This window comes from Diorhabda sublineata, chromosome 6 (genome assembly GCF_026230105.1).
Source record: "Diorhabda sublineata isolate icDioSubl1.1 chromosome 6, icDioSubl1.1, whole genome shotgun sequence".
NCBI classification, from domain to species: Eukaryota; Metazoa; Arthropoda; class Insecta; order Coleoptera; family Chrysomelidae; genus Diorhabda; species Diorhabda sublineata.
The window spans coordinates 34,892,478-34,913,995 of NC_079479.1; the positions used below are offsets into that span (position 1 = coordinate 34,892,478).

A 21,518-nucleotide genomic window follows, 5' to 3' on the forward strand; every position below is an offset into this window, starting at 1 on the left:
TTACTTTTCAAATGTAGGTATGTACAGAAGTTTCCATAATACTTGGTTATGGTCTAAATATAAATTAAATTACTTATAGTTAAAAGACATCTAAGTTCTTAGTTTAATCCCTTAATTTTGTGAGGTTATGAGTACAGAATAAGTCAGGTAAAAATCCTTACAACAAAATATAATACTTTTACTCAAAAAATATCAGTATCTGAAAATACGTGGCTAGGTTAGGAAACATTTTTTTCATCCCCTTTCCTTGCGAGACCTCAAAAATCTTTCTCATCTAGTGTTTAAATTATCCTTAATTTATTGCAATAACCAATAATTTTTATTATAAGACTGCTGAAATTTTAATAAAACAACTTATTGAAAACTGTATTTTTATTTAAACATGTAACCAATACAATTTAAAATATTGAAAAGCTCACATTCATAGAATAATATAAACTTGGAAGCATCATTAAATGATAAAACTATTTTTACCACAAAAAGAAATATTTATTCAAACTGTTACCCTTATAATTAATAATTCACAATACATAACCAAACTTGTTGGATCGTATTAATTAAGCACCCAATTGTTTATACAAAATAGGCACGTAATCATCATATTCAGCTTGATAAAAGTTAGCGGCTACAGGATCTCCGAGATTGTACTTTTTAGCAAACTTTCTAATTGAAAATCCCCCACGATTATCCGCGGATGTATTAGTCAGTCGTTTTTCATCAAAACTCAACTTACCGGATTGCTTATAAACTAGGAAAACATATCTGTGAAGTCCTGTTTTTGGTGGAGGACCTGAGCCGACGTAATCGCTAAGTACTTCTCCCTTGGACACATCACCTCCGGGTATATTTCCAACAAGCCAATGGTGCCATTCACGAAATGTTGGTTCTTTACGACTTGGGGCATCCGGATCGGTCATACAAAGTGTGTAAAAAGCATCCTTATCAGCCGGCCATTTTACATTAGGTGCATCTTTAACTTGTGTCGGAGTTAATTCGTTACCAAGATCAACTTTTACACCGCTCGGATAAGAAACTTCAATTACCTGTTCAGGTGCAACATCGACAACATCTGGAACGACGCAATGCTTTTCCATATTTTTGGTTAACGTTGAAAAATATCTCAACAATGCCGGTTTTCTCAATAATGACAACATGACCAAATCACGTGATTGACGTAATTATAGGGAGAATAAATTTTCGTTGTTGGTAAATTATGAACTATTTTAAGCGCGTTCGTACAAAAAAGTATAAAAACACAAGCCTCGGTAACTTCTTACTTACACGAGAATTAATTATTGGAGCAATAATTAATATTTTTTAAAGTTGTAAATTACAAAACAAATAAAAATAACTGTCAGCTGATCGTATATACCCACTTCGATCAGTTTCTGAAGATTCAGAATCCGATCATAGTTTTAGTTTGAGCAACCATTAATGACATTGATAGATATCACTATAGGCGCGTTCGTTAAATAGTACTCCCAGTGTAATTGATAGATAGAATACTACAAGTAGAATAGTAGAGAAAACGAAGGGGTCAACCAATGTGAACCGGCTTCGCGATATGTTGCGATTAATAATTTGACTTTGACCGCGTTAATTATAGTTTGTAACTTAACAGCGTTCTAGGGAACGAAATATTTACCAATATAAAATGTTTCTTATTCTGTTTTTTGCATAATATATATTCCCGTTAGTGAAATTTTTGGAACAAATTATTTGTTGTATTTAATACTTGAACTTTTATTTATTTAGGAATGCATAAATTGTTTTTTAGAATTTTAAGCGATGTTTCAAAAAGAACTTTTTCTACGAAGATATCAGTACCAGTGGCAAAGGTTATTAATAAATTCTTGTATGTATAAGTAGTTTTAAGTGATTCATATTTCAGGAGGATGTGAAATTACCAACCGTTCTCACAGATTTGTTTGGAAGAAATCATACTTATTTAAGAATTTCTTTAACGGAAAAATGCAATTTGAGATGTAAAATAAATCAATAAATTGCATTGTTAATCTTAAGAAATATATTTTCTCAAGATTAACACCGCTTGCGACGATTCTTAAATACTTTAATTTTAAGGTAAATATTGTATGCCAGCCGAAGGTGTTAAACTAACAGAAAATTCTAAATTATTAACCACAGATGAGGTACTGAAAATAGCCGAACTTTTTGTAAAAGAAGGAGTGACAAAAATTAGATTAACAGGAGGAGAACCTACAATTAGAAGGGATTTAGTTGATATTATTTGTAAGTACATTTCGCTTTGTCCTTAAATCAAATTGATGTGTGATATCATTTCTTAGACAATTTAAAAAAAATTGATGGACTTCAGATCGTCGCAATGACTACAAACGGTTTAGTTTTGACTAAACAATTGGTATCTTTACAAAAAGCCGGTTTAGATATTTTAAATGTTAGTTTAGATACTTTGAAACCAGAAAGGTATGAAGTTATGGCACGGAGAAAAGGATGGCAGAGAGTAATGATGGGTATTGATTTGGCATTCCAATTAGGGTACAATCCTGTTAAAATTAATTGCGTAATGATGAAAGGTAAGTTTATATTCTTCCTTGAATATCTGCAACTTTATTCTGCTTAAAAAAATGGTTTTAAGGGTAGTTTGTTTGTATTATTTAATCTCGAAGGTATGTTGGAGTTGAGTCATTACGTGGGCTCCTTTTTCCACAGTAGTTTCCATTCTCTCCTATCTTGTGTCTTTTGTTTCCTGCTGCCATCTTATTCGTAGATTTTCCTCTGCTATCTTAATTTCTTCTGTCCAGATCCTCTTCGATCAGTTCTTTTTTTTGTAAGTTTGTGCTTCATATATCTTCCTTATTAATCGTTCCTTTCCCATTGTTAATTCTCCTCCTTCTATTTTGTTTTGAAATTAAATTTTTTCTTTATTTTGTCATATCTTGATTTATTGTTTATTTTCTTTAGAAATCTCATTTTAGTACTTTTTATTTTATTTTAATATGGGTGTGGTTACTTTATATGTTTTAGATTAACATTTAAATAGTTTGATGATATAAATGTATGAAGAAAACACCGGACAGCTTTTGATATTTCCTTCTCAGTTGAGTACCACTGTGCTATTTTTCTTGTCATTTTTAATCCAAATTTTTATTTGATTGCTGAAAATAACGGTTTTATTTGGAATAAAATATACCTAAAAATGAAATTAATATCAAATTATCTTTATTGCGGTTTATAAATTGTTTGTTATTTGGATCCAAGGTTATTTTTTAATATAACAAATGGCTTTTCAACATTTACAGCATCTCCACATTCACATCTTTAGTTTGCTTTGCTGTAGATATCTGATTATATGGAATTATTACAACAAACAAACTTTTAAAAATATAATTAATTAAATTATAATATCCTGAATGCGTTCTAGACTTTACAGAATGTTAGTTTCCTTCCAGAATAAGTTGTTTCTTCACTTTTATTTTCTCCTTTAGTATTATTTACTTTTTTACTATCTTCGGTCATTGTAGAGTATATTATTTCCTTTGAATGCTAGTTAATCACACTGTATTTGCTCAATTATGAAAAATAATTGATCTAACATTAAATTTTGAGTAAGCAAAAGCTTTTTCATCATTTTTTCAACTTATTTTACCAGGAGGTTTGCAGAATCAGTTGGGTCATTTAGTTTACAGATGAATGTTCATTAGTTTTTTGCTTTTCTTACTAAGTTTCATTTTGTGATAATCGTTACTTGTATTACTGTTTCTCAATAAAATTATAAATATTGTCTTATCTCTTGATGACTTATTAGTTATTACTTTAGCTTCTCTCTTCTGTTAACGTCCACATTTTAGATAATTTGGTTTTGTTGTCAATTCTGTTTTTTTTATTAATTATTTTCACTTTCATGAGATATTTACCTTTCTATAGCACATATTTGACTTTTTTGCTTCCATGTATGTAATTATGAGTTATGAGTCTAAAGTGTTGATATTAAAAAAAAGAATTTTAGATTTCAACGATGATGAAATATGTGATTTTGTGGAACTTACTAGAGATAAAAATTTTGATGTTAGGTTCATTGAATATATGCCCTTTACTGGTAATAAGTGGGATGTTAAAAAAATGGTGTCTTACAAGGATATGGTTAATAAAATACGTCAAAAATGGCCGGATTTTTCACCTTTGGAAAATAATCCAAACGACACATCTAAAGTAAAGATACATTTAATAATTTTTCGTTTTTTCGTGATGATAGCGAATAATTATTTTAAGGCTTGGAAAGTTCCGGGATACGAAGGTCAAATAGGTTTTATAACTTCAATGAGCGACCACTTTTGTGGTTCTTGTAATAGGTTAAGAATTACGGCTGACGGTAATTTAAAAGTTTGTCTTTTTGGTAATACTGAAGTGTCTTTACGAGACGCAATTAGAAATAAATGTTCCGACGATGATTTAACTGCTCTTATTAGCGCAGCTGTCAAAAGAAAGAAAAAACAACACGCAGGTATGTATATCTTCATTTATAAAGTCGAAATTTAATAAAAAACATTTTCAAATCCAATTTTTAAAGTTTTTATTAGAATTAGAAAACTAAAATGTATTGAAATCAATTAAACACATTACCTGATCACTCTTCTTATAAAACTTTTATTTTTATTATATTTTTTCAATATGAACATTAAATTTTTATTTATTTCTACTTCATTCACGCCCATCAAATTTGTTTATAGAAGTTAATCGAATGAGGTTAGAAATTAATCGAATTATAATCGACGTTAGTTTGGTTATGACAAGTTTATTAAATGATTATGTTTTATTATGTCAATGGCCGAGCGGATGAAAAGAAGAAGAATTTTATTAGCTTACCTTGTTGACATAACAAAAATTTTAAAACGAAACATTTTGAGATGTAAACGTTTGTTATCACGAATATAATAGACTTTAACTGATCTTTTGAACTTGTGACCTATAGTTCATAATAAAATGGATAATCACCAAATATACGATTCGTAAGTTGATGTAATCGGTAAGTTGGGTTAGTGATATTTAATCTAATAGTTTATTTTTAATTGGTAAATAAAATTGGATTTGGAACATGAATAATTCCAGCTCGTTTTAATATTTCGTGTATTAATTTTTCATATAAGTTTCGTTTATTTGCTTTGTGGTGGATAATAACAATCGCCGGGGTTCAGTATTAACAATTTGAATACTAATAAACATTTTTATCATATTAAATCCCTGAAAAATTTTATATAATCTTAATGTATAATATATAGAACTGAATCTTAGAAACTCTATATATTTTTTAATATATTTACCTGATACTATATAAGTTTATTGTAAATATTTCGATTTTGACTAGAAATTATAAAAGGTATACCTAAATAATTTACTAATTGGTTTATAAAATGAAATAGTAAATTTTCTGTTGAACTACATCTCAATTATCTTTGTTATATGTTTAGATGACTTCTTGACCCTCTGTTCCACGGGTGTGGTCTACCAGTTCATGTCAAAACAAAAATCTGTTAAATTCTCACATAACTCTTTTTTAAATTTTAATTTCTACAGTACCTTTCAGACTTATTAAAATTCATGAATTGTTTTTGTGCAATATTGGTTAGTAAAAATAATAATTGATATTTTGTACTAATAGACATTGAAAATTGGGAAATTATTTAGTAAATATTTATTAATTCTATTGTTAGTTCCTTGGTTCCTTAGCTCGAAGGACCAGAAAGTAAAATAATCAGATATTACCAATATTTTCAAATATCCAAAGATAAATAACATAATTATGTTGAAAATTGAGGATTAACCCTTAACCCTTTAACCTCTATTGACTCTAGTAAACTATTTTCCAGGAATGATGAACATATCTCAAATGGCAAACCGTCCTATGATACTTATTGGTGGCTAGAAAGTTATATAGTTAAAAGGTAGAGTAGTTTGTTAAAAATAATCATAATTGCGGTTATGGTCAGTCGTTTTAAAACAAATTTCATAAAAATATCAAGTCAACGTCTTGCTATTTAAGTTTCCGGAATGAAATTTGAAAATTAGATGTGTAAATATAATTTTTTTGTAAATAGAGAGTTTATAGCTACAATAAATAGTAGGGGAAGCTAAAAATAGATTATTTGAAGCAATATATTTCCATTTTTATAATTCAAAAATAGTTTCTTTGGAAGTGACGAAGATACAAATGAAAAATCTCATCTCTATACTAAAAAAAGGTGTTATTTTTTTTTGTTTGTTTGTTTATTATATACTAGAGGAACTGTAAGTAACTGAAGTGCAAGTTGAAAGTACCACCTCTGGTATTTTAGAAGTATCAAATAGGTAAATAAAAGCTCCATCTCTATACTTGACAAACTAGTTATTTTCGAACTGAAACTTAAACCCCATCTCTATAATTAAAAAACTGTTAGTTTACAAGTGTCTGTGGTGGTAGTAGAAGGTCGTCGCGGAATTCATATTTTAATGAATGATTATTAAAAAAGTTCATTTTTGATCATGTTGATTATTAATAAATATTTATTGTGACTAATATCCGGGCGTTTGTGTTTCAATTTATTTAGGTGAGGTACAATAATCGTTCTGGTGTAAACGTTTTTATTTCCATTGCATCAACTTTATCCGCATGACCATTTAGTTGAAATCATATTTGGATTGTTGTCGCAAATAAATCTGTCTCGAGATTATTTTTAAAATATAACTCTTATCGTAATTAGTGATTTATTTGTCTGCATAAAACTTAACCTCAAAAATTTTTTATTTGAGTAACCGACTAAGGAAACGAAAGTAATTTTACTATAAATATAAAATTTCAAGGATTCAGCTTGAGCCATCAATTAAAACTAGATAAAACTTTTGAGTTATGTAATTGTAAAAAAAACTATCTGATATAAAATCAAAAATCGGTTGGTAGTAAATCGGGCTAATACGAGTTCCTTCCAGAAATTGTATGGGATCATTTCAAAAAGGCTAGATTGGATTTTAATTTTGCTATATACCCTCAAAAATATTTTTTTTGTTATACTTGTTAGATCAGTCGTCCCAAAGAGGTTCTATTGGATTCCAATTTTGCTATATACTCTGTTTTTGGTACTTGAGTTTGATCCTGAGAGGCTCAATTGGATTTTAATTTTACTAGATCCTCTTAAAAACCATGGTAGTAAATCAGGTGGATACGTGGGATGGTTTATAATATCCAAAATGGTCCCAAAGATGTTCAATTAGATTCCAATTTGCTCCGTCCTCTTAGGAATCTATTTCTGAAGCGTCAGCTTGTTCCGCAGGAGCTCGAGTGGATTCCATTTTTGCTATATACTCTTAACGACTCTGTTTTTGGTACTTGAGTTTGATCCTGAGAGGCTCAATTGGATTTTAATTTTGCTACATCCTCTTAAAAATCAGTTTTCGGTATAATTTTTACCATTAGAGGAAAAAACAACATGGTAGTAAATCGGGTGGATACGTGGGATGGTTTATAATATCCAAAATGGTCCCAAATAGGCTCAATTGGATTCCGATTTGCTCCATCCTCTTAGGAATCTATTTCTGAAGCGTCAGCTTGTTCCACATGAGTTCGAGTGGATTCCATTTTTGCTATATACTCTTAAGACTCTGTTTTTGGTACTTGAGTTTGATCCTGAGAGGCTCAATTGGATTTTAATTTTGCTAAATCCTCTTAAAAACCTGTTTTCGGTATAATTTTTACCATTAGAGGAAAAAACAACATGGTAGTAAATCAGGTGTATACGTGGGATGGTTTATAATATCCAAAATGGTCCCAAAGAGGCTCAATTGGATTCCGATTTGCTCCATCCTCTTAGGAATCTATTTCTGAAGCGTCAGCTTGTTCCACATGAGTTCGAGTGGATTCCATTTTTGCTATATACTCTTAAGATTCTGTTTTTGGTACTTGAGTTTGATCCTGAGAGGCTCAATTGGATTTTAATTTTGCTACATCCTCTTAAAAACCTGTTTTCGGTATACTTTTTACCATTAGAGGAAAAAACAACATGGTAGTAAAACAGGTGTATACGTGGGATGGTTTATAATATCCAAAATGGTCCCAAAGATGTTCAATTAGATTCCAATTTGCTCCGTCCTCTTAGGAATCTATTTCTGAAGCGTCAGCTTGTTCCGCAGGAGCTCGAGTGGATTCCATTTTTGCTATATACTCTTAACGACTCTGTTTTTGGTACTTGAGTTTGATCCTGAGAGGCTCAATTGGATTTTAATTTTGCTACATCCTCTTAAAAACCTGTTTTCGGTATAATTTTTACCATTAGAGGAAAAAACAACATGGTAGTAAATCAGGTGTATACGTGGGATGGTTTATAATATCCAAAATGGTCCCAAAGAGGCTCAATTGGATTCCGATTTGCTCCATCCTCTTAGGAATCTATTTCTGAAGCGTCAGCTTGTTCCACATGAGTTCGAGTGGATTCCATTTTTGCTATATACTCTTAAGACTCTGTTTTTGGTACTTGAGTTTGATCCTGAGAGGCTCAATTGGATTTTAATTTTGCTACATCCTCTTAAAAACCTGTTTTCGGTATAATTTTTACCATTAGAGGAAAAAACAACATGGTAGTAAATCAGGTGTATACGTGGGATGGTTTATAATATCCAAAATGGTCCCAAAGAGGCTCAATTGGATTCCGATTTGCTCCATCCTCTTAGGAATCTATTTCTGAAGCGTCAGCTTGTTCCACATGAGTTCGAGTGGATTCCATTTTTGCTATATACTCTTAAGACTCTGTTTTTGGTACTTGAGTTTGATCCTGAGAGGCTCAATTGGCTTTTAATTTTGCTAGATCCTCTTAAAAACCTGTTTTCGGTATAATTTTTACCATTAGAGGAAAAAACAACATGGTAGTAAATCAGGTGGATACGTGGGATGGTTTATAATATCCAAAATGGTCCCAAAGATGTTCAATTAGATTCCAATTTGCTCCGTCCTCTTAGGAATCTATTTCTGAAGCGTCAGCTTGTTCCGCAGGAGCTCGAGTGGATTCCATTTTTGCTATATACTCTTAACGACTCTGTTTTTGGTACTTGAGTTTGATCCTGAGAGGCTCAATTGGATTTTAATTTTGCTACATCCTCTTAAAAACCTGTTTTCGGTATAATTTTTACCATTAGAGGAAAAAACAACATGGTAGTAAATCAGGTGTATACGTGGGATGGTTTATAATATCCAAAATGGTCCCAAAGAGGCTCAATTGGATTCCGATTTGCTCCATCCTCTTAGGAATCTATTTCTGAAGCGTCAGCTTGTTCCACATGAGTTCGAGTGGATTCCATTTTTGCTATATACTCTTAAGACTCTGTTTTTGGTACTTGAGTTTGATCCTGAGAGGCTCTATTGGATTTTAATTTTGCTAAATCCTCTTAAAAACCTGTTTTCGGTATAATTTTTACCATTAGAGGAAAAAACAACATGGTACTAAATCAGGTGGATACGTGGGATGGTTTATAATATCCAAAATGGTCCCAAAGAGGCTCAATTGGATTCCGATTTGCTCCTTCCTCTTAGGAATCTATTTCTGAAGCGTCAGCTTGTTCCACATGAGTTCGAGTGGATTCCATTTTTGCTATATACTCTTAAGATTCTGTTTTTGGTACTTGAGTTTGATCCTGAGAGGCTCAATTGGCTTTTAATTTTGCTAGATCCTCTTAAAAACCTGTTTTCGGTATAATTTTTACCATTAGAGGAAAAAACAACATGGTAGTAAATCAGGTGTATACGTGGGATGGTTTATAATATCCAAAATGGTCCCAAAGAGGCTGAATTGGATTCCAATTTGCTCCGTCCTCTTAGGAATCTATTTCTGAAGCGTCAGCTTGTTCCACATGAGTTCGAGTGGATTCCATTTTTGCTATATACTCTTAAGATTCTGTTTTTGGTACTTGAGTTTGATCCTGAGAGGCTCAATTGGATTTTAATTTTGCTACATCCTCTTAAAAATCTGTTTTCGGTATAATTTTTACCATTAGAGGAAAAAACAACATGGTAGTAAATCAGGTGGATACGTGGGATGGTTTATAATATCCAAAATGGTCCCAAAGATGTTCAATTAGATTCCAATTTGCTCCGTCCTCTTAGGAATCTATTTCTGAACCGTCAGCTTGTTCCGCAGGAGCTCGAGTGGATTCCATTTTTGCTATATACTCTTAACGACTCTGTTTTTGGTACTTGAGTTTGATCCTGAGAGGCTCAATTGGATTTTAATTTTGCTACATCCTCTTAAAAACCTGTTTTCGGTATAATTTTTACCATTAGAGGAAAAAACAACATGGTAGTAAATCAGGTGGATACGTGGGATGGTTTATAATATCCAAAATGGTCCCAAAGAGGCTCAATTGGATTCCGATTTGCTCCTTCCTCTTAGGAATCTATTTCTGAAGCGTCAGCTTGTTCCACATGAGTTCGAGTGGATTCCATTTTTGCTATATACTCTTAAGATTCTGTTTTTGGTACTTGAGTTTGATCCTGAGAGGCTCAATTGGCTTTTAATTTTGCTAGATCCTCTTAAAAACCTGTTTTCGGTATAATTTTTACCATTAGAGGAAAAAACAACATGGTAGTAAATCAGGTGTATACGTGGGATGGTTTATAATATCCAAAATGGTCCCAAAGAGGCTGAATTGGATTCAGATTTGCTCCATCCTCTCAAAAATTTATTTTTGAAGCGTCAGTTTGTTCCACAGGAGCTCGAGTGTATTCCATTTTTGCTATATACTCTTAACGACTCTGTTTTTGGTACTTGAGTTTGATCCTGAGAGGCTCAATTGGCTTTTAATTTTGCTAGATCCTCTTAAAAACCTGTTTTCGGTATACTTTTTACCATTAGAGGAAAAAACAACATGGTAGTAAATCAGGTGGATACGTGGGATGGTTTATAATGTCCAAATTGGTCCCAAAGAGGCTCAATTGGATTCCAATTTGCTCCGTCCTCTTAGGAATCTATTTCTGAAGCGGGAACTTGTTCCAGAGGGGCTCAATCGGATTTTTTTTGCCATAACCCCTTAAAATCCCATTTTTGATATACTTCTTACTATTAGAGGAAAATTTTTACAAATTTTTCCAGTCTACATCAAACAGTTTCTACCGAATTAAAATTTTCGGTATCCTTATTGATATTGACGACGTAAACATTGAATTAAATGATAAATTCGTAAAATAAATTGAATTTGACTTCAATTGGTTGATATGAAGCAAATTTTCGGCGTATAAATGTCATCGAAACGATGATACCGATTATTGATTAAATCGCTTATTATTTTCAGATTCCAAAATCAACATGTTTTTGCCTCGCAATAAATTGTCGCACCTTTTCCCGCGCGTTACGTCGTACCAATCCAAAAGACACTGTTCCACCAAACACACCGACGAAGAAGAACTGTCGCACGTCGATAAACGCGGTAAAATCCACATGGTGGACGTCGCCGGTAAAAACGTAACTCAACGTTACGCGACCGCCTCGGCGGTAGTTAAAGTAGGTCCTCGTATCACTCAATTGATCCTCGAAAATTCCACGAAGAAAGGAGACGTTTTAACGCTAGCGGAAATAGCGGGAATCACCGGGGCCAAGAAGACGTCCGAAATCATACCGCTTTGTCACAATATCGTTTTATCCAGCGTCAAAGTGACCGCTCATCTTAACAAAGAAAAAGAAACTGTCGAGATACAGGCTCAGGTGCATTGCGAAGGCAAAACCGGTGTCGAAATGGAAGCGATGACCGCCGTTAGTGTTGCGGCTTTAACAGTTTACGATATGTGTAAAGCTGTTAGCAAAAGCATCGTTATATCGGATATACATCTATTGAATAAAAAGGGGGGCAAAAGCGGGGATTATGGTGCCGAGGTATTCGAATTGAGGGATTATAATAGAAAACCGACGACCGGTGTTTTTTCTCCGACCGTGGGAGTTGTTTAATACGCCGTTTCTTTCGAAATCTATCATTCCATTTGTAAATAGTTTAATTTGATCGTTAAAAATCAAGAATTAGGCGTCATTAGGATAAGAATTTTAAATATGAAACGTCCTCGAGTATTTTATTCACTTCAACCGTACTGTTAATGCTATTCTGACCGAAAAAGTGGTAAAAGATCTAAAAGGACTAAGGACAAAACGTTTTTTTATGATTCTACATTTCTTGGAGACCACACAGACAAATCTAGCTTGAAAAATTGAAGACAAATCGTCTCATCGGTGAGTTCTCATTCTATTTCTTCGGTATAGAAGTCTTCCCTTGGAGAGAAATAGTCGCTCCGGTGAATTTTCATTCTATTTCTTCAATATGGAGTCTTCCCTTGGAGAGAAATCGTCGCACCGGTGAATTTTCATTCTATTTCTTCAATATGGAGTCTTTCCTTGAAGATAAATCGTCGCACCGGTGAATTTTCATTCTATTTCTTCAATTTGGAGTCTTCCCTTGGAGAGAAATCGTCGCACCGGTGAATTTTCATTCTATTTCTTCGATATGGAGTCTTCCCTTGGAGAGAAATAGTCGCTCCAATGAGTCCTCATTATGTTTCTTTGGTATGGAAGTTTTGGCTTGATCATCAGTTTTTATATTGTGTCTTGTGGTTCAAAAAATCTCCGAAAAAGAGGCTCAAATAATGGTGGATGTTACTAATTCTTCGAAATAGATCACGTTATCTAATCCAATCGCTAGCTGAAGAAAAGTAGTTCCGACAAATTAATTAAATCTCCAATTTTATTCCAAGAATGCTGATCGAAAGATTTGTCTTTATGTTTTAAGTCTGTTATTCACGAATTTAAATTTTATAATTCAGCTGTTGGGTTACAAGCAGTGAATCCCATCTCTATACTTCATTTTTTAATTTATGGATGTGGAAATTTCCAAATTTAGGCTTGAAATCTGTATATTTTGATAATGTCCTATTTTCTACTGTATGGATATTTCCATATTTATTGTTATTGACAAAAATTCGAGTCGAAAGTCCCATCTCTAACTTTCAAGAGCAGTTATTTCCGGGTTAAAAGAGATCCAAGTGGAAATTCCCATCTCTATACTGGAAAAATGTTACTTTTATAGTTACAAACAAGTAACTATAAAAATCACATCTCTATACACTTGATAGAGGTGAATTTGAAAGTTTTGTTTGAATATACACTAAAAAAAAAAAAAAGATTTTTTCCTACATGATATCGAGCGAAATAAATTTCATGTTTTCCCTTCTCTTTAAATAATCAATTTTGTAGTTTCGGGTACGGTCAGGGGTATCTGACTCACTACAAACTTCACTTTTTCACTTGAAACAAATAACTTAAATTCCAAGTGCCTTTTAGATAACGATAACAAGTTGAAAATGATTACTTATAGAAAAAAAAGATCACAAATAATAAAGTTTATAATTGTTAACATATTTTTTATTGGAATTGTTTATAAAATATTTTTTTAGTGTAAATATAAATTCTATTAACTAAATAGTCTTTTTTTGTTGGGGACGTACGAATAGGCTGTCTTCCGGCATAAGAATCCTGAAAAAAAAGAAGATTCTAACGAAAACTCAAGAAATATGTTTGTTGATGAAAATCCACATTATTATGGAGGTTAATTGATATATTGATTGATACCGTTGTAATTTTATTGTCCACACACTATATACATTAATAAACATCATACTTACACGTTTGCATTGTTGGCCATACCAGGTACCGTTATAGGAGCCAATTTAGTTTCTTCTGGTACTTTTACGGTTAAAGTAGATTTCGGTCCAGTTTTCCATATATTAGTTTCTTCGTCAATAACGGATGCTTCGACCGATAACAAATATTGCCCACCTCTAGGAAAAGCCAATAAAAATTGAGCGGTGAAAAAATCTTTGTGTGGTGTAACGGTTTGTGTCAAAATTGACACTTGTTCCAGCAGCTACAAAGTAAAAAAATTACACTATATGACAGTTGTTACAAGTGAAACAAGAAATTAACATAACCTAACGTCAGTTTTGATCGGTAAAAAAGAAGAACTAAAATATGACAGTTGTTACTGGTTAAAGAGTTACGTTTGAGGTTATATTTTACATTTTTTAATAAGTTAATATCTTGCAAGTAATATGATTCCGTATATTTTATTATAACATTAATAAAAAAACATGAATTACATTCCTGACTAAAGACGATAAAGTATAAAACGTCTTGTTGACATTCGGTGTGACTGTATCGTACATTATATCAAGTTATTTATCGTTTTCTGTATATTTTAACGAATTGTGATTAAAGAAATTCTGTAAACAAAACGTAACGTCAATTATATTCGATAAAAAATAAGAACTAACAGTTGCCTGACAAATGACAGTTGTGGTTACAAGTGAAACAAAATATAAATACCACGTAACGTCATTTATATTCGATAAAAAAGGAGAACTAAAATGTACTGACATATGACAGTTGTTACTATTGAAAGAGTCAAGTTTGAGGTTATATTTTACACTTTTTAATAAGTTAATACCTTTCAAGTAATATAATTCCGTATATTTTATTATAACATTAATAAAAAAAATGAATTACATCCCTGACTAAAGACAATAAAGTATAAAACGTCTTGTTGACATTCGGTGTGACTGTATCGTACATTATATCAAGTTATTTATCGTTTTCTGTATATTTTAATGAATTGTATTAAAGAAATACTGTAAACAAAACGTAACGTCTGTTATATTCGATAAAAAAGGAGAACTAAAATGTACTGACATATGACAGTTGTTACTATTGAAAGAGTCAAGTTTGAGGTTAAGTTTTATACTTTAGAATAACAATTTCGAAAATTTAACGATACTATACCTTAGGATCCAAACTATCTTTATTTTTCGGATTAGTTTGCAACTGCGAAGTGACGTTAATAATAACCTCGTCTATTTTTCGGAATAATCCCGGTTTCATGCCGTGTTGTATAACGCCCTCTACTTTGACAGCTAATTGCGAACCGGCTTGTACGCTTATAAATTCCCCCAATACTCTAGGTTGCGGTGATATGGCCAACTTCACGCTGGTTGATTGTAATACTTGGAAAAAATACCGGGGTATCGGTAAAGATGCGTTTATTAATATTTCTATTATTTTTTTTAGAACTTCTACTTGCTACAAATATAAATTGATAAATATATCAGTTTCATAACCTCACTTGAACTAAAATAATAAATATTCGCTCAAATAAATTTGGGTTTAGTTAATAAAATCTGATCAATTCTAAGTACATATCAATGTTTGAAGTTAAAATAATTATCAACGGTGATGAAATTTAGGAAATAAATGAAAATACTCACACTATGCGTTATAGTGGAATTATTTTCCTCCGAAACGCTTTGGGCGATTTTTAAAGCGTTTTCGCAAGCCTTTACAAGTTGCTGCGATTCCAATTTAGTTTGCTTGGAACCGAATTCGATGTATTCGTCTTTCAGTTTAGTACCACTCACACACAAACTTTCCACACATTTTTCTAATAAGACACAAGTTTGTTGCAGACTGAAACAAATAAAAGTCATAAAACAATATTCTTTGTACAAGATAAGTTTACGTTTAGGAATAATATTTCCTATCAATCAATTTCCTCCAGTTACCTTTTTACGTAGAAGTTCCAACTATTATATTCATCTTTGGTATTCACTAGATATTGATTTTATCGAGGAATAATTATTTTTTTGGAGCAAGCAAAAAAACTTTCTTTAAAAAAAACAAGTTTTCAACCCTAAAAGTATCTTTAAGGGTTTTAATAATCTGTCCCCAGTGGTTCTTTAAACATGATCTTTACAATGAAATATTATATAAGAGCAATTTTAACATTAACATTCAGTTATAGGTAGTTTCATTTTTCAGTTAAATTAAAATGATCTTATTAGGGAATATAACCAGATCTATTGACAAACACAATAATATTTATTAACTAAAATAAAAGGAAAACCATTCTCATCAACATAACCTCATTAGTTAACATTTCCTAAAATGTGTCTGACATATATGACAGTTTTTGTTACTAGTGAAACAAGACTGCCTCCATAGCTGCTATCCCTTGACTTTGACTATAATTCGCATAGTTCAAATAAACGCAACCTAACGTCTGTTATATTCGATAAAAAAGAAGAACTAAAATGTGTCTGACATATATGACAGTTGTTGTTACTAGTAAAAGAGTTACGGTTTGAGGTTATATTTTCCATTACACTTTCAAAATCTGATAACGTTGTTAAATTATCACCTAACACCTGATATTTTCATGTACTTACATTTGTATGATTTCAAGTGTGGCAGGATCGGCATCGAAAGTTGTTTGATACAATTTCCAATGCATATCACCGCAATTTTTAAAATCCTTGGCGCATTTTCTCAATTGATTCGTAATATAACCGTGCCTCTGGTATTCGTCTCTAGTATTCTGAACTAAAGTGGCTGCTATCGCCGGAGGTGGTACTATACACAATATATTACAACTATAAATCAATTGTAATAAACAATGTAAGTAATCGGTTCTAATTTTCATATATTCCGCTTGAAATGCCAGATTATGTTGAGGGGTACTAGCAGCCTGAAAAGACATTCATCAAAAAATCTTTACAATATTAATTAAACAATATAAACTCGCCTTTAAAGCTGCTATCGCTTTATTATAATGTATCACGGCGGAATCTAATCTAGTGATAAGCGTTTCGGAATCTTCACTGTACAATTCGCATTCAGCTTTGGATAATTCTTTCAAACATATCAACCAAAAGTGGAAATGTTCTGAACTAACTTGTTCAGTAAGTCCAAGGAAAATATGATGCGCCACCTGGAATATTTTTTTATTGAAAAAAAAATAACGATATTGATAATAAAAACATACCTTATGATGACCGTATCTCATAGCAGCTCTTGCTATACAATAATTAGCCCACATATTATTATTACCCACTACTTTCATCACAATATCAAAAGTATCTTCATTCCATTTGTGACCACATAAAGTCTGAAACATCAAAGTACATAACATGGTTTTCGTTTGGGTTTGCAATTGAGTCGGTTCCCTAATTTCATTCAGAGCCGTTAATATATTTATAATAGTATCAATAAGTGGTATTAGAGTTTCCGGTCTTAAACTACCAATAGCGCCAAGAGTTTCACATATCGTCAGAGTATTATCGCCTAAAAAAAATAATCACGTGGGGTTAAATCTGTCGATTATCATCATCTATTTATTTACCATCAACATTATCCAATCGAGTTCCTAACAATTCTACAAATATTTCACAGAATTGATCTTTAGCTTCACATAATTGAACGGCACATTTTAAAACTGTTTTTAAATGTACCGAATGTTTTGTTTTCATAAAAGTTAATAATAAAATTAGCGTTTCTAATGCTGCTGTTATTTCTTCTTCCCCTTCAGTTGGTATATTTTCTTTATAGCTAAAAAAAAATAGATTTAACAAAAAAAAAATTATTATAATAAATAATTACCAATAACACAATATATGGCTGAGTATTTGTATCGCTTGCGCCCCTATTTTGGGTTCTGGAGAATAACAGTGATTGTAACAGAGTTCTCTAAGTTTGGAACCCGATGATCTGTGCTCGTAACACATTTTTGGGGATTCCACCAACACTTGCAACACTCCTAAATGAAAATGTTATGAACATCACAATAATTACAATAAAAAAATACTTACTTAAAGATGGAGACAAAATTTTCTTTTGATCGGTATTCAAAGCAAAATTTATAATCTCATCAATTGCACCTGGAGGCCATAAGTGTGCTCCTGGTTTCGCTAACTCATATAAATGTTGTAATGCTCTCAATTTAATTTCCCAACGAGGATCGCTCTTCAGATAGTTCAATAATAAATTAACCTGACTCGGTATGTCTACTAAAGTGGCTTCAGCTAATTTTGTTAAAGCATTTAAAGTTACTAAGACAAATTCCACAGCGGGATATCCTAAAAATGATTCGAAACAATACTAAATATTTATTTAATTAACATTATTTCACCTGGTAACAGTTCAATACAGAGAGATCTAACCATAGCTGATGTATTTGTATCATGATGCATATATTGTAGAATTGGAATTAGTTGTAGCTTCATATTAGCAGGAGTTGACTGCCTTTGTATCATATCAGATACTTTGTTACACATACTTATTGCAAATGTTCTAAAAATAAGTATTTTATACTAAATAATAATCAAGGGATTTTGAAAATCAACAATTCCACTTTCTAAACAATTTTTTATGGTTTTGTATACTTCTGTCTACTTTCATTTATCAACTTGAGCGGTCATGAAAATTCAATTATTTATTCCAGAAATTCCAAATACTCAAGTCTTAGAATTCTAACATTTTTCTCAATTTTTGTTAAAGCCTACCAATCATATCATACAAAGCTTTCCACAACAGCAAAACTATTCAATTTTATATTTATACTGAATAAAGCGTTTAGAAACAAAGAAATAAAAGCATATATTTGACTAAATTCTTACTTTGACTGTGCTGCGAACTGAACTGCACCATAAATGGCTGCTTCCACTTCAACACTATCATGTGAATCCAGACTACTCCTAATACAATGTTGAATTTGCTGCCGTTCTGGAATAATCGCCGCAACAGCTCCGAATATTCTTATAGTCACAGCTCTAGCAATAGGATCGTTGCTATGTATGACAGTATAAATTCTACGTACAAATTCATCAACGTTTGATATTTTATCTAGATGTTTTTCACTCTGTTGACAAACTCTCAAAACGCATAGTCTCAAAAAATTGTTACTGAAAATTAGAATATCACAGAGAAATAATCTAAATTGTTCTTGTTAGTGTACTTACCCCATACGAAATACATCTGCCAATTTAAGCAGAGATGCATTTATTAAAATCGGGAAAGGATATTTTTCAAATAGTTTAGGGAATCTTACAATAGCTTCACATTGTTCACCTACTTTAGCCGATCTTAAACCTTGTGAAACAATATAATTATACTTTAAATTTCGTACTTTTTTTGGTACAAACCTTTGTCTAGTTCGGTTAAAGCTGAATTGGCATCTTGATCAGGTTCACCTAAATTATTTTCGTTGAAAGTATTTACTCTTACTCCCATCATTTTAACAAATTCTTAATTAAACATTTATTAGAAACAATAATTAAATAGCTTGTTTTGGTATTTTTCGGTAGACTTAACCGCTATATTCTTCTTCTTTTTCTGTCATTACTTTCTATAGAAACAAATGATCTACCAAGTTTTTATAATAAACAATTTATTCATAACCATGATGAATTTAATTAAATAATTAACTTAGTATAGTTATGAAATACGTGACCCTCAGTTGAACTTATGTATACAGTTAATACTTTAATAAATATAGAGATAAGCAATACATGTATGTGCAATTTTAATTATTACGTATTTTATGAATATTACTACAATGTCTTTAAATATATTAAGTAAAACAAAGAAATTATCCAGAAATTTGCTAAGAACTATCAACAAAAGTATCCTTTTTTATATAGTGAGATAAAGAAGTTATTTTTCTAATGTATATATATAATTTAATAGGCAACAACTTTATTATAAGTTTTATACTTTTCTTACCATAATTATAGGTCATTTTCTACAGTTTTCTAATGCAGGTAAGCATATATCTATTATTGGTGTATAATCTAAGAAAAAATTGAAATCTTAATGTTTTTTTTTTCAAAATTTCGTCTATTGACATGTTTTTACAGCTTCATTTAATTGGCAAGACCCTTTAAATTTAGAATCACTATTAACAGATGAAGAAAAATTAATTAGAGATCAATTTAGAGCATATTGTCAAGAAAAATTATTACCACAAATTAAAGAAGCTAATAGAAATGAGGGTAAGTAAATTAAGTGCTTATAAAGTAAGTTTCTTTAACACTTTACTTGCTAGACCTTTTTATATGTTTTTCATAATGAATAGTCTCGATTTAAGTTTCTTTTAATACAAAATTAGTTCTACTTGTTATTTTAAACTGATTTTCTATCAAATATCAAGACTAATTGGAACGAAGAAAACAAATTACTGTGTAAATGGTTTATATTTCTTTAAAAATTAATTTCTTCTTAACAGTTTTTGATAGAGAAATCATGTCCGAAATCGGAGCATTAGGGGGCTTAGGATGTACTATAAAAGGTTACGGTTGTGCGGGCGTATCTAGTGTATCTTATGGACTATTAACACGCGAAGTTGAAAGAGTTGATAGCTCTTATAGATCAGCTGTAAGCGTACAATCTTCTTTGGTTATGGGAGCTATTTATTCTTACGGCAGTCCAGAACAAAAGCAACAATACCTTCCAATTTTAGGTAAAATAAAATCTTTATATTTGAAGGTATTCTAGAGGAAAAATAGTTTGATTTTCAGCAAAAGGGGAATACGTTGGTTGTTTTGGTTTAACCGAACCAAATCATGGTAGTGATATTGGACAAATGGAGACAAAAGCAAAATACGATTCTTCTTCTAAAACCTATACATTAAATGGTAGTAAAACTTGGTAAGTTTCGAATCCAATAATATATAAAAATTAAATAAATAAAAATCTTTTAGGATTACGAATTCACCTATATCAGATATTTTTATTGTTTGGGCTAGATGCGAAGACAATAAAGTAAGAGGTTTCATTGTTAATAAAAAAGAACATGGTAAAGGCTTGGAAGCACCAAAAATAGAAGGAAAATTTTCACTTAGAGGCTCAACGACAGGTAAATTATATATTAACTGATATTTTTGTAGATTTCTTTATCAATTTTTCAGGTATGATTCTCATGGATAATGTAAAAGTACCAGAAGATCATCTACTACCTAATGTTGTCGGTATGAGTGGTCCTTTCGGTTGTCTCAACAACGCTCGTTATGGAATCGCTTGGGGCGCTTTAGGCGCCGCAGAAAATTGTTTAGAAATCGCTAGAAATTATACGCTAGAGCGAAAACAATTTAATAAACCTCTAGCCGCCACTCAATTGATGCAGAAAAAAATGGCTGATATGATAACTGAGATTTCTTTAGGTTTAATGGGATGTTATCAAGTTGGGCGATTAAAAGATCAAAATTTGTGAGTTGAACGTTTTCGGGTGAAATTATTCACTAATTTTTAAATTTCAGGCATACACCTCAAATGATTTCGTTATTGAAAAGAAACAATGCTGGTAAAGCTCTAGATATAGCTAGAACTGCTCGTGATATGTTAGGGGGTAATGGAATATCTGATGAGTATAATATTATCCGTCACGTTATGAATCTTGAGGCTGTTAATACTTACGAAGGTTAATTTTCTGTCAGACGCTTCAAATTATTATTAAAATTGATTAATTTCAGGTACTCATGATATTCATGCGTTGATTCTAGGACGAGCAATAACAGGAATAGCAGCGTTTTAATTATTGACAGAGACAGAAATTTTATATATTTTTATATATATGTTGAAAAATATAAGTTTTATTTTAAATTTGTGTTTTATTTAGAACCTTAACCAGTTTTACAGTTAGCTGGGGCAGCATTGGATTAATAA

General features: G+C 31.5%; 4 protein-coding genes across 7 annotated transcripts; 2 read left to right on the forward strand and 2 right to left on the reverse strand.

Moving 5' to 3' along the window:
* Nucleotides 1-357: 357 nt before the first annotated feature.
* On the reverse strand, nucleotides 358-1,437 carry LOC130445601 (protein D2-like). Its single transcript, XM_056781328.1, has one exon. The coding sequence runs from the start codon at nucleotides 1,152-1,154 to the stop codon at nucleotides 558-560; it is 597 nt and encodes a 198-aa protein (XP_056637306.1). The 5' UTR covers nucleotides 1,155-1,437; the 3' UTR covers nucleotides 358-557.
* Nucleotides 1,438-1,518: 81 nt separating this feature from the next.
* On the forward strand, nucleotides 1,519-13,455 carry LOC130445603 (molybdenum cofactor biosynthesis protein 1). 4 transcript variants are annotated; one of them, XM_056781332.1, is made up of 8 exons: nucleotides 1,523-1,838; nucleotides 1,892-1,985; nucleotides 2,083-2,250; nucleotides 2,307-2,555; nucleotides 3,989-4,191; nucleotides 4,252-4,483; nucleotides 5,847-5,921; nucleotides 11,287-11,360. In XM_056781332.1, the coding sequence occupies exons 1-7, from the start codon at nucleotides 1,758-1,760 to the stop codon at nucleotides 5,900-5,902; spliced, it is 1,083 nt and encodes a 360-aa protein (XP_056637310.1). In that variant the 5' UTR covers nucleotides 1,523-1,757; the 3' UTR covers nucleotides 5,903-5,921; nucleotides 11,287-11,360. The 4 variants fall into 4 exon arrangements, with proteins under 4 accessions (XP_056637308.1, XP_056637310.1, XP_056637309.1 ...); XM_056781330.1 differs by lacking the exon at nucleotides 5,847-5,921 and having other exon boundaries at nucleotides 1,519-1,838; nucleotides 11,287-13,455; XM_056781331.1 differs by lacking the exon at nucleotides 5,847-5,921 and having other exon boundaries at nucleotides 1,542-1,838; nucleotides 1,895-1,985; nucleotides 11,287-13,455.
* LOC130445602 (integrator complex subunit 7) lies at nucleotides 13,367-19,257 on the reverse strand. The gene is made up of 14 exons (XM_056781329.1): nucleotides 19,001-19,257; nucleotides 18,818-18,947; nucleotides 18,476-18,760; nucleotides 17,989-18,149; nucleotides 17,669-17,935; nucleotides 17,460-17,616; nucleotides 17,203-17,408; nucleotides 16,846-17,144; nucleotides 16,606-16,791; nucleotides 16,250-16,548; nucleotides 15,293-15,491; nucleotides 14,811-15,107; nucleotides 13,658-13,899; nucleotides 13,367-13,508 (listed from the first exon to the last, which is right to left on the reverse strand). Exons 1-14 carry the CDS (start codon nucleotides 19,089-19,091, stop codon nucleotides 13,451-13,453), a joined length of 2,877 nt encoding a protein of 958 aa, XP_056637307.1. The 5' UTR covers nucleotides 19,092-19,257; the 3' UTR covers nucleotides 13,367-13,450.
* LOC130445605 (glutaryl-CoA dehydrogenase, mitochondrial) lies at nucleotides 19,228-21,455 on the forward strand. The gene is made up of 9 exons (XM_056781334.1): nucleotides 19,228-19,480; nucleotides 19,592-19,618; nucleotides 19,715-19,849; nucleotides 20,083-20,316; nucleotides 20,375-20,504; nucleotides 20,558-20,712; nucleotides 20,765-21,062; nucleotides 21,113-21,273; nucleotides 21,326-21,455. The coding sequence occupies exons 1-9, from the start codon at nucleotides 19,399-19,401 to the stop codon at nucleotides 21,385-21,387; spliced, it is 1,284 nt and encodes a 427-aa protein (XP_056637312.1). The 5' UTR covers nucleotides 19,228-19,398; the 3' UTR covers nucleotides 21,388-21,455.
* The last annotated feature ends 63 nt before the right edge of the window (nucleotides 21,456-21,518 follow it).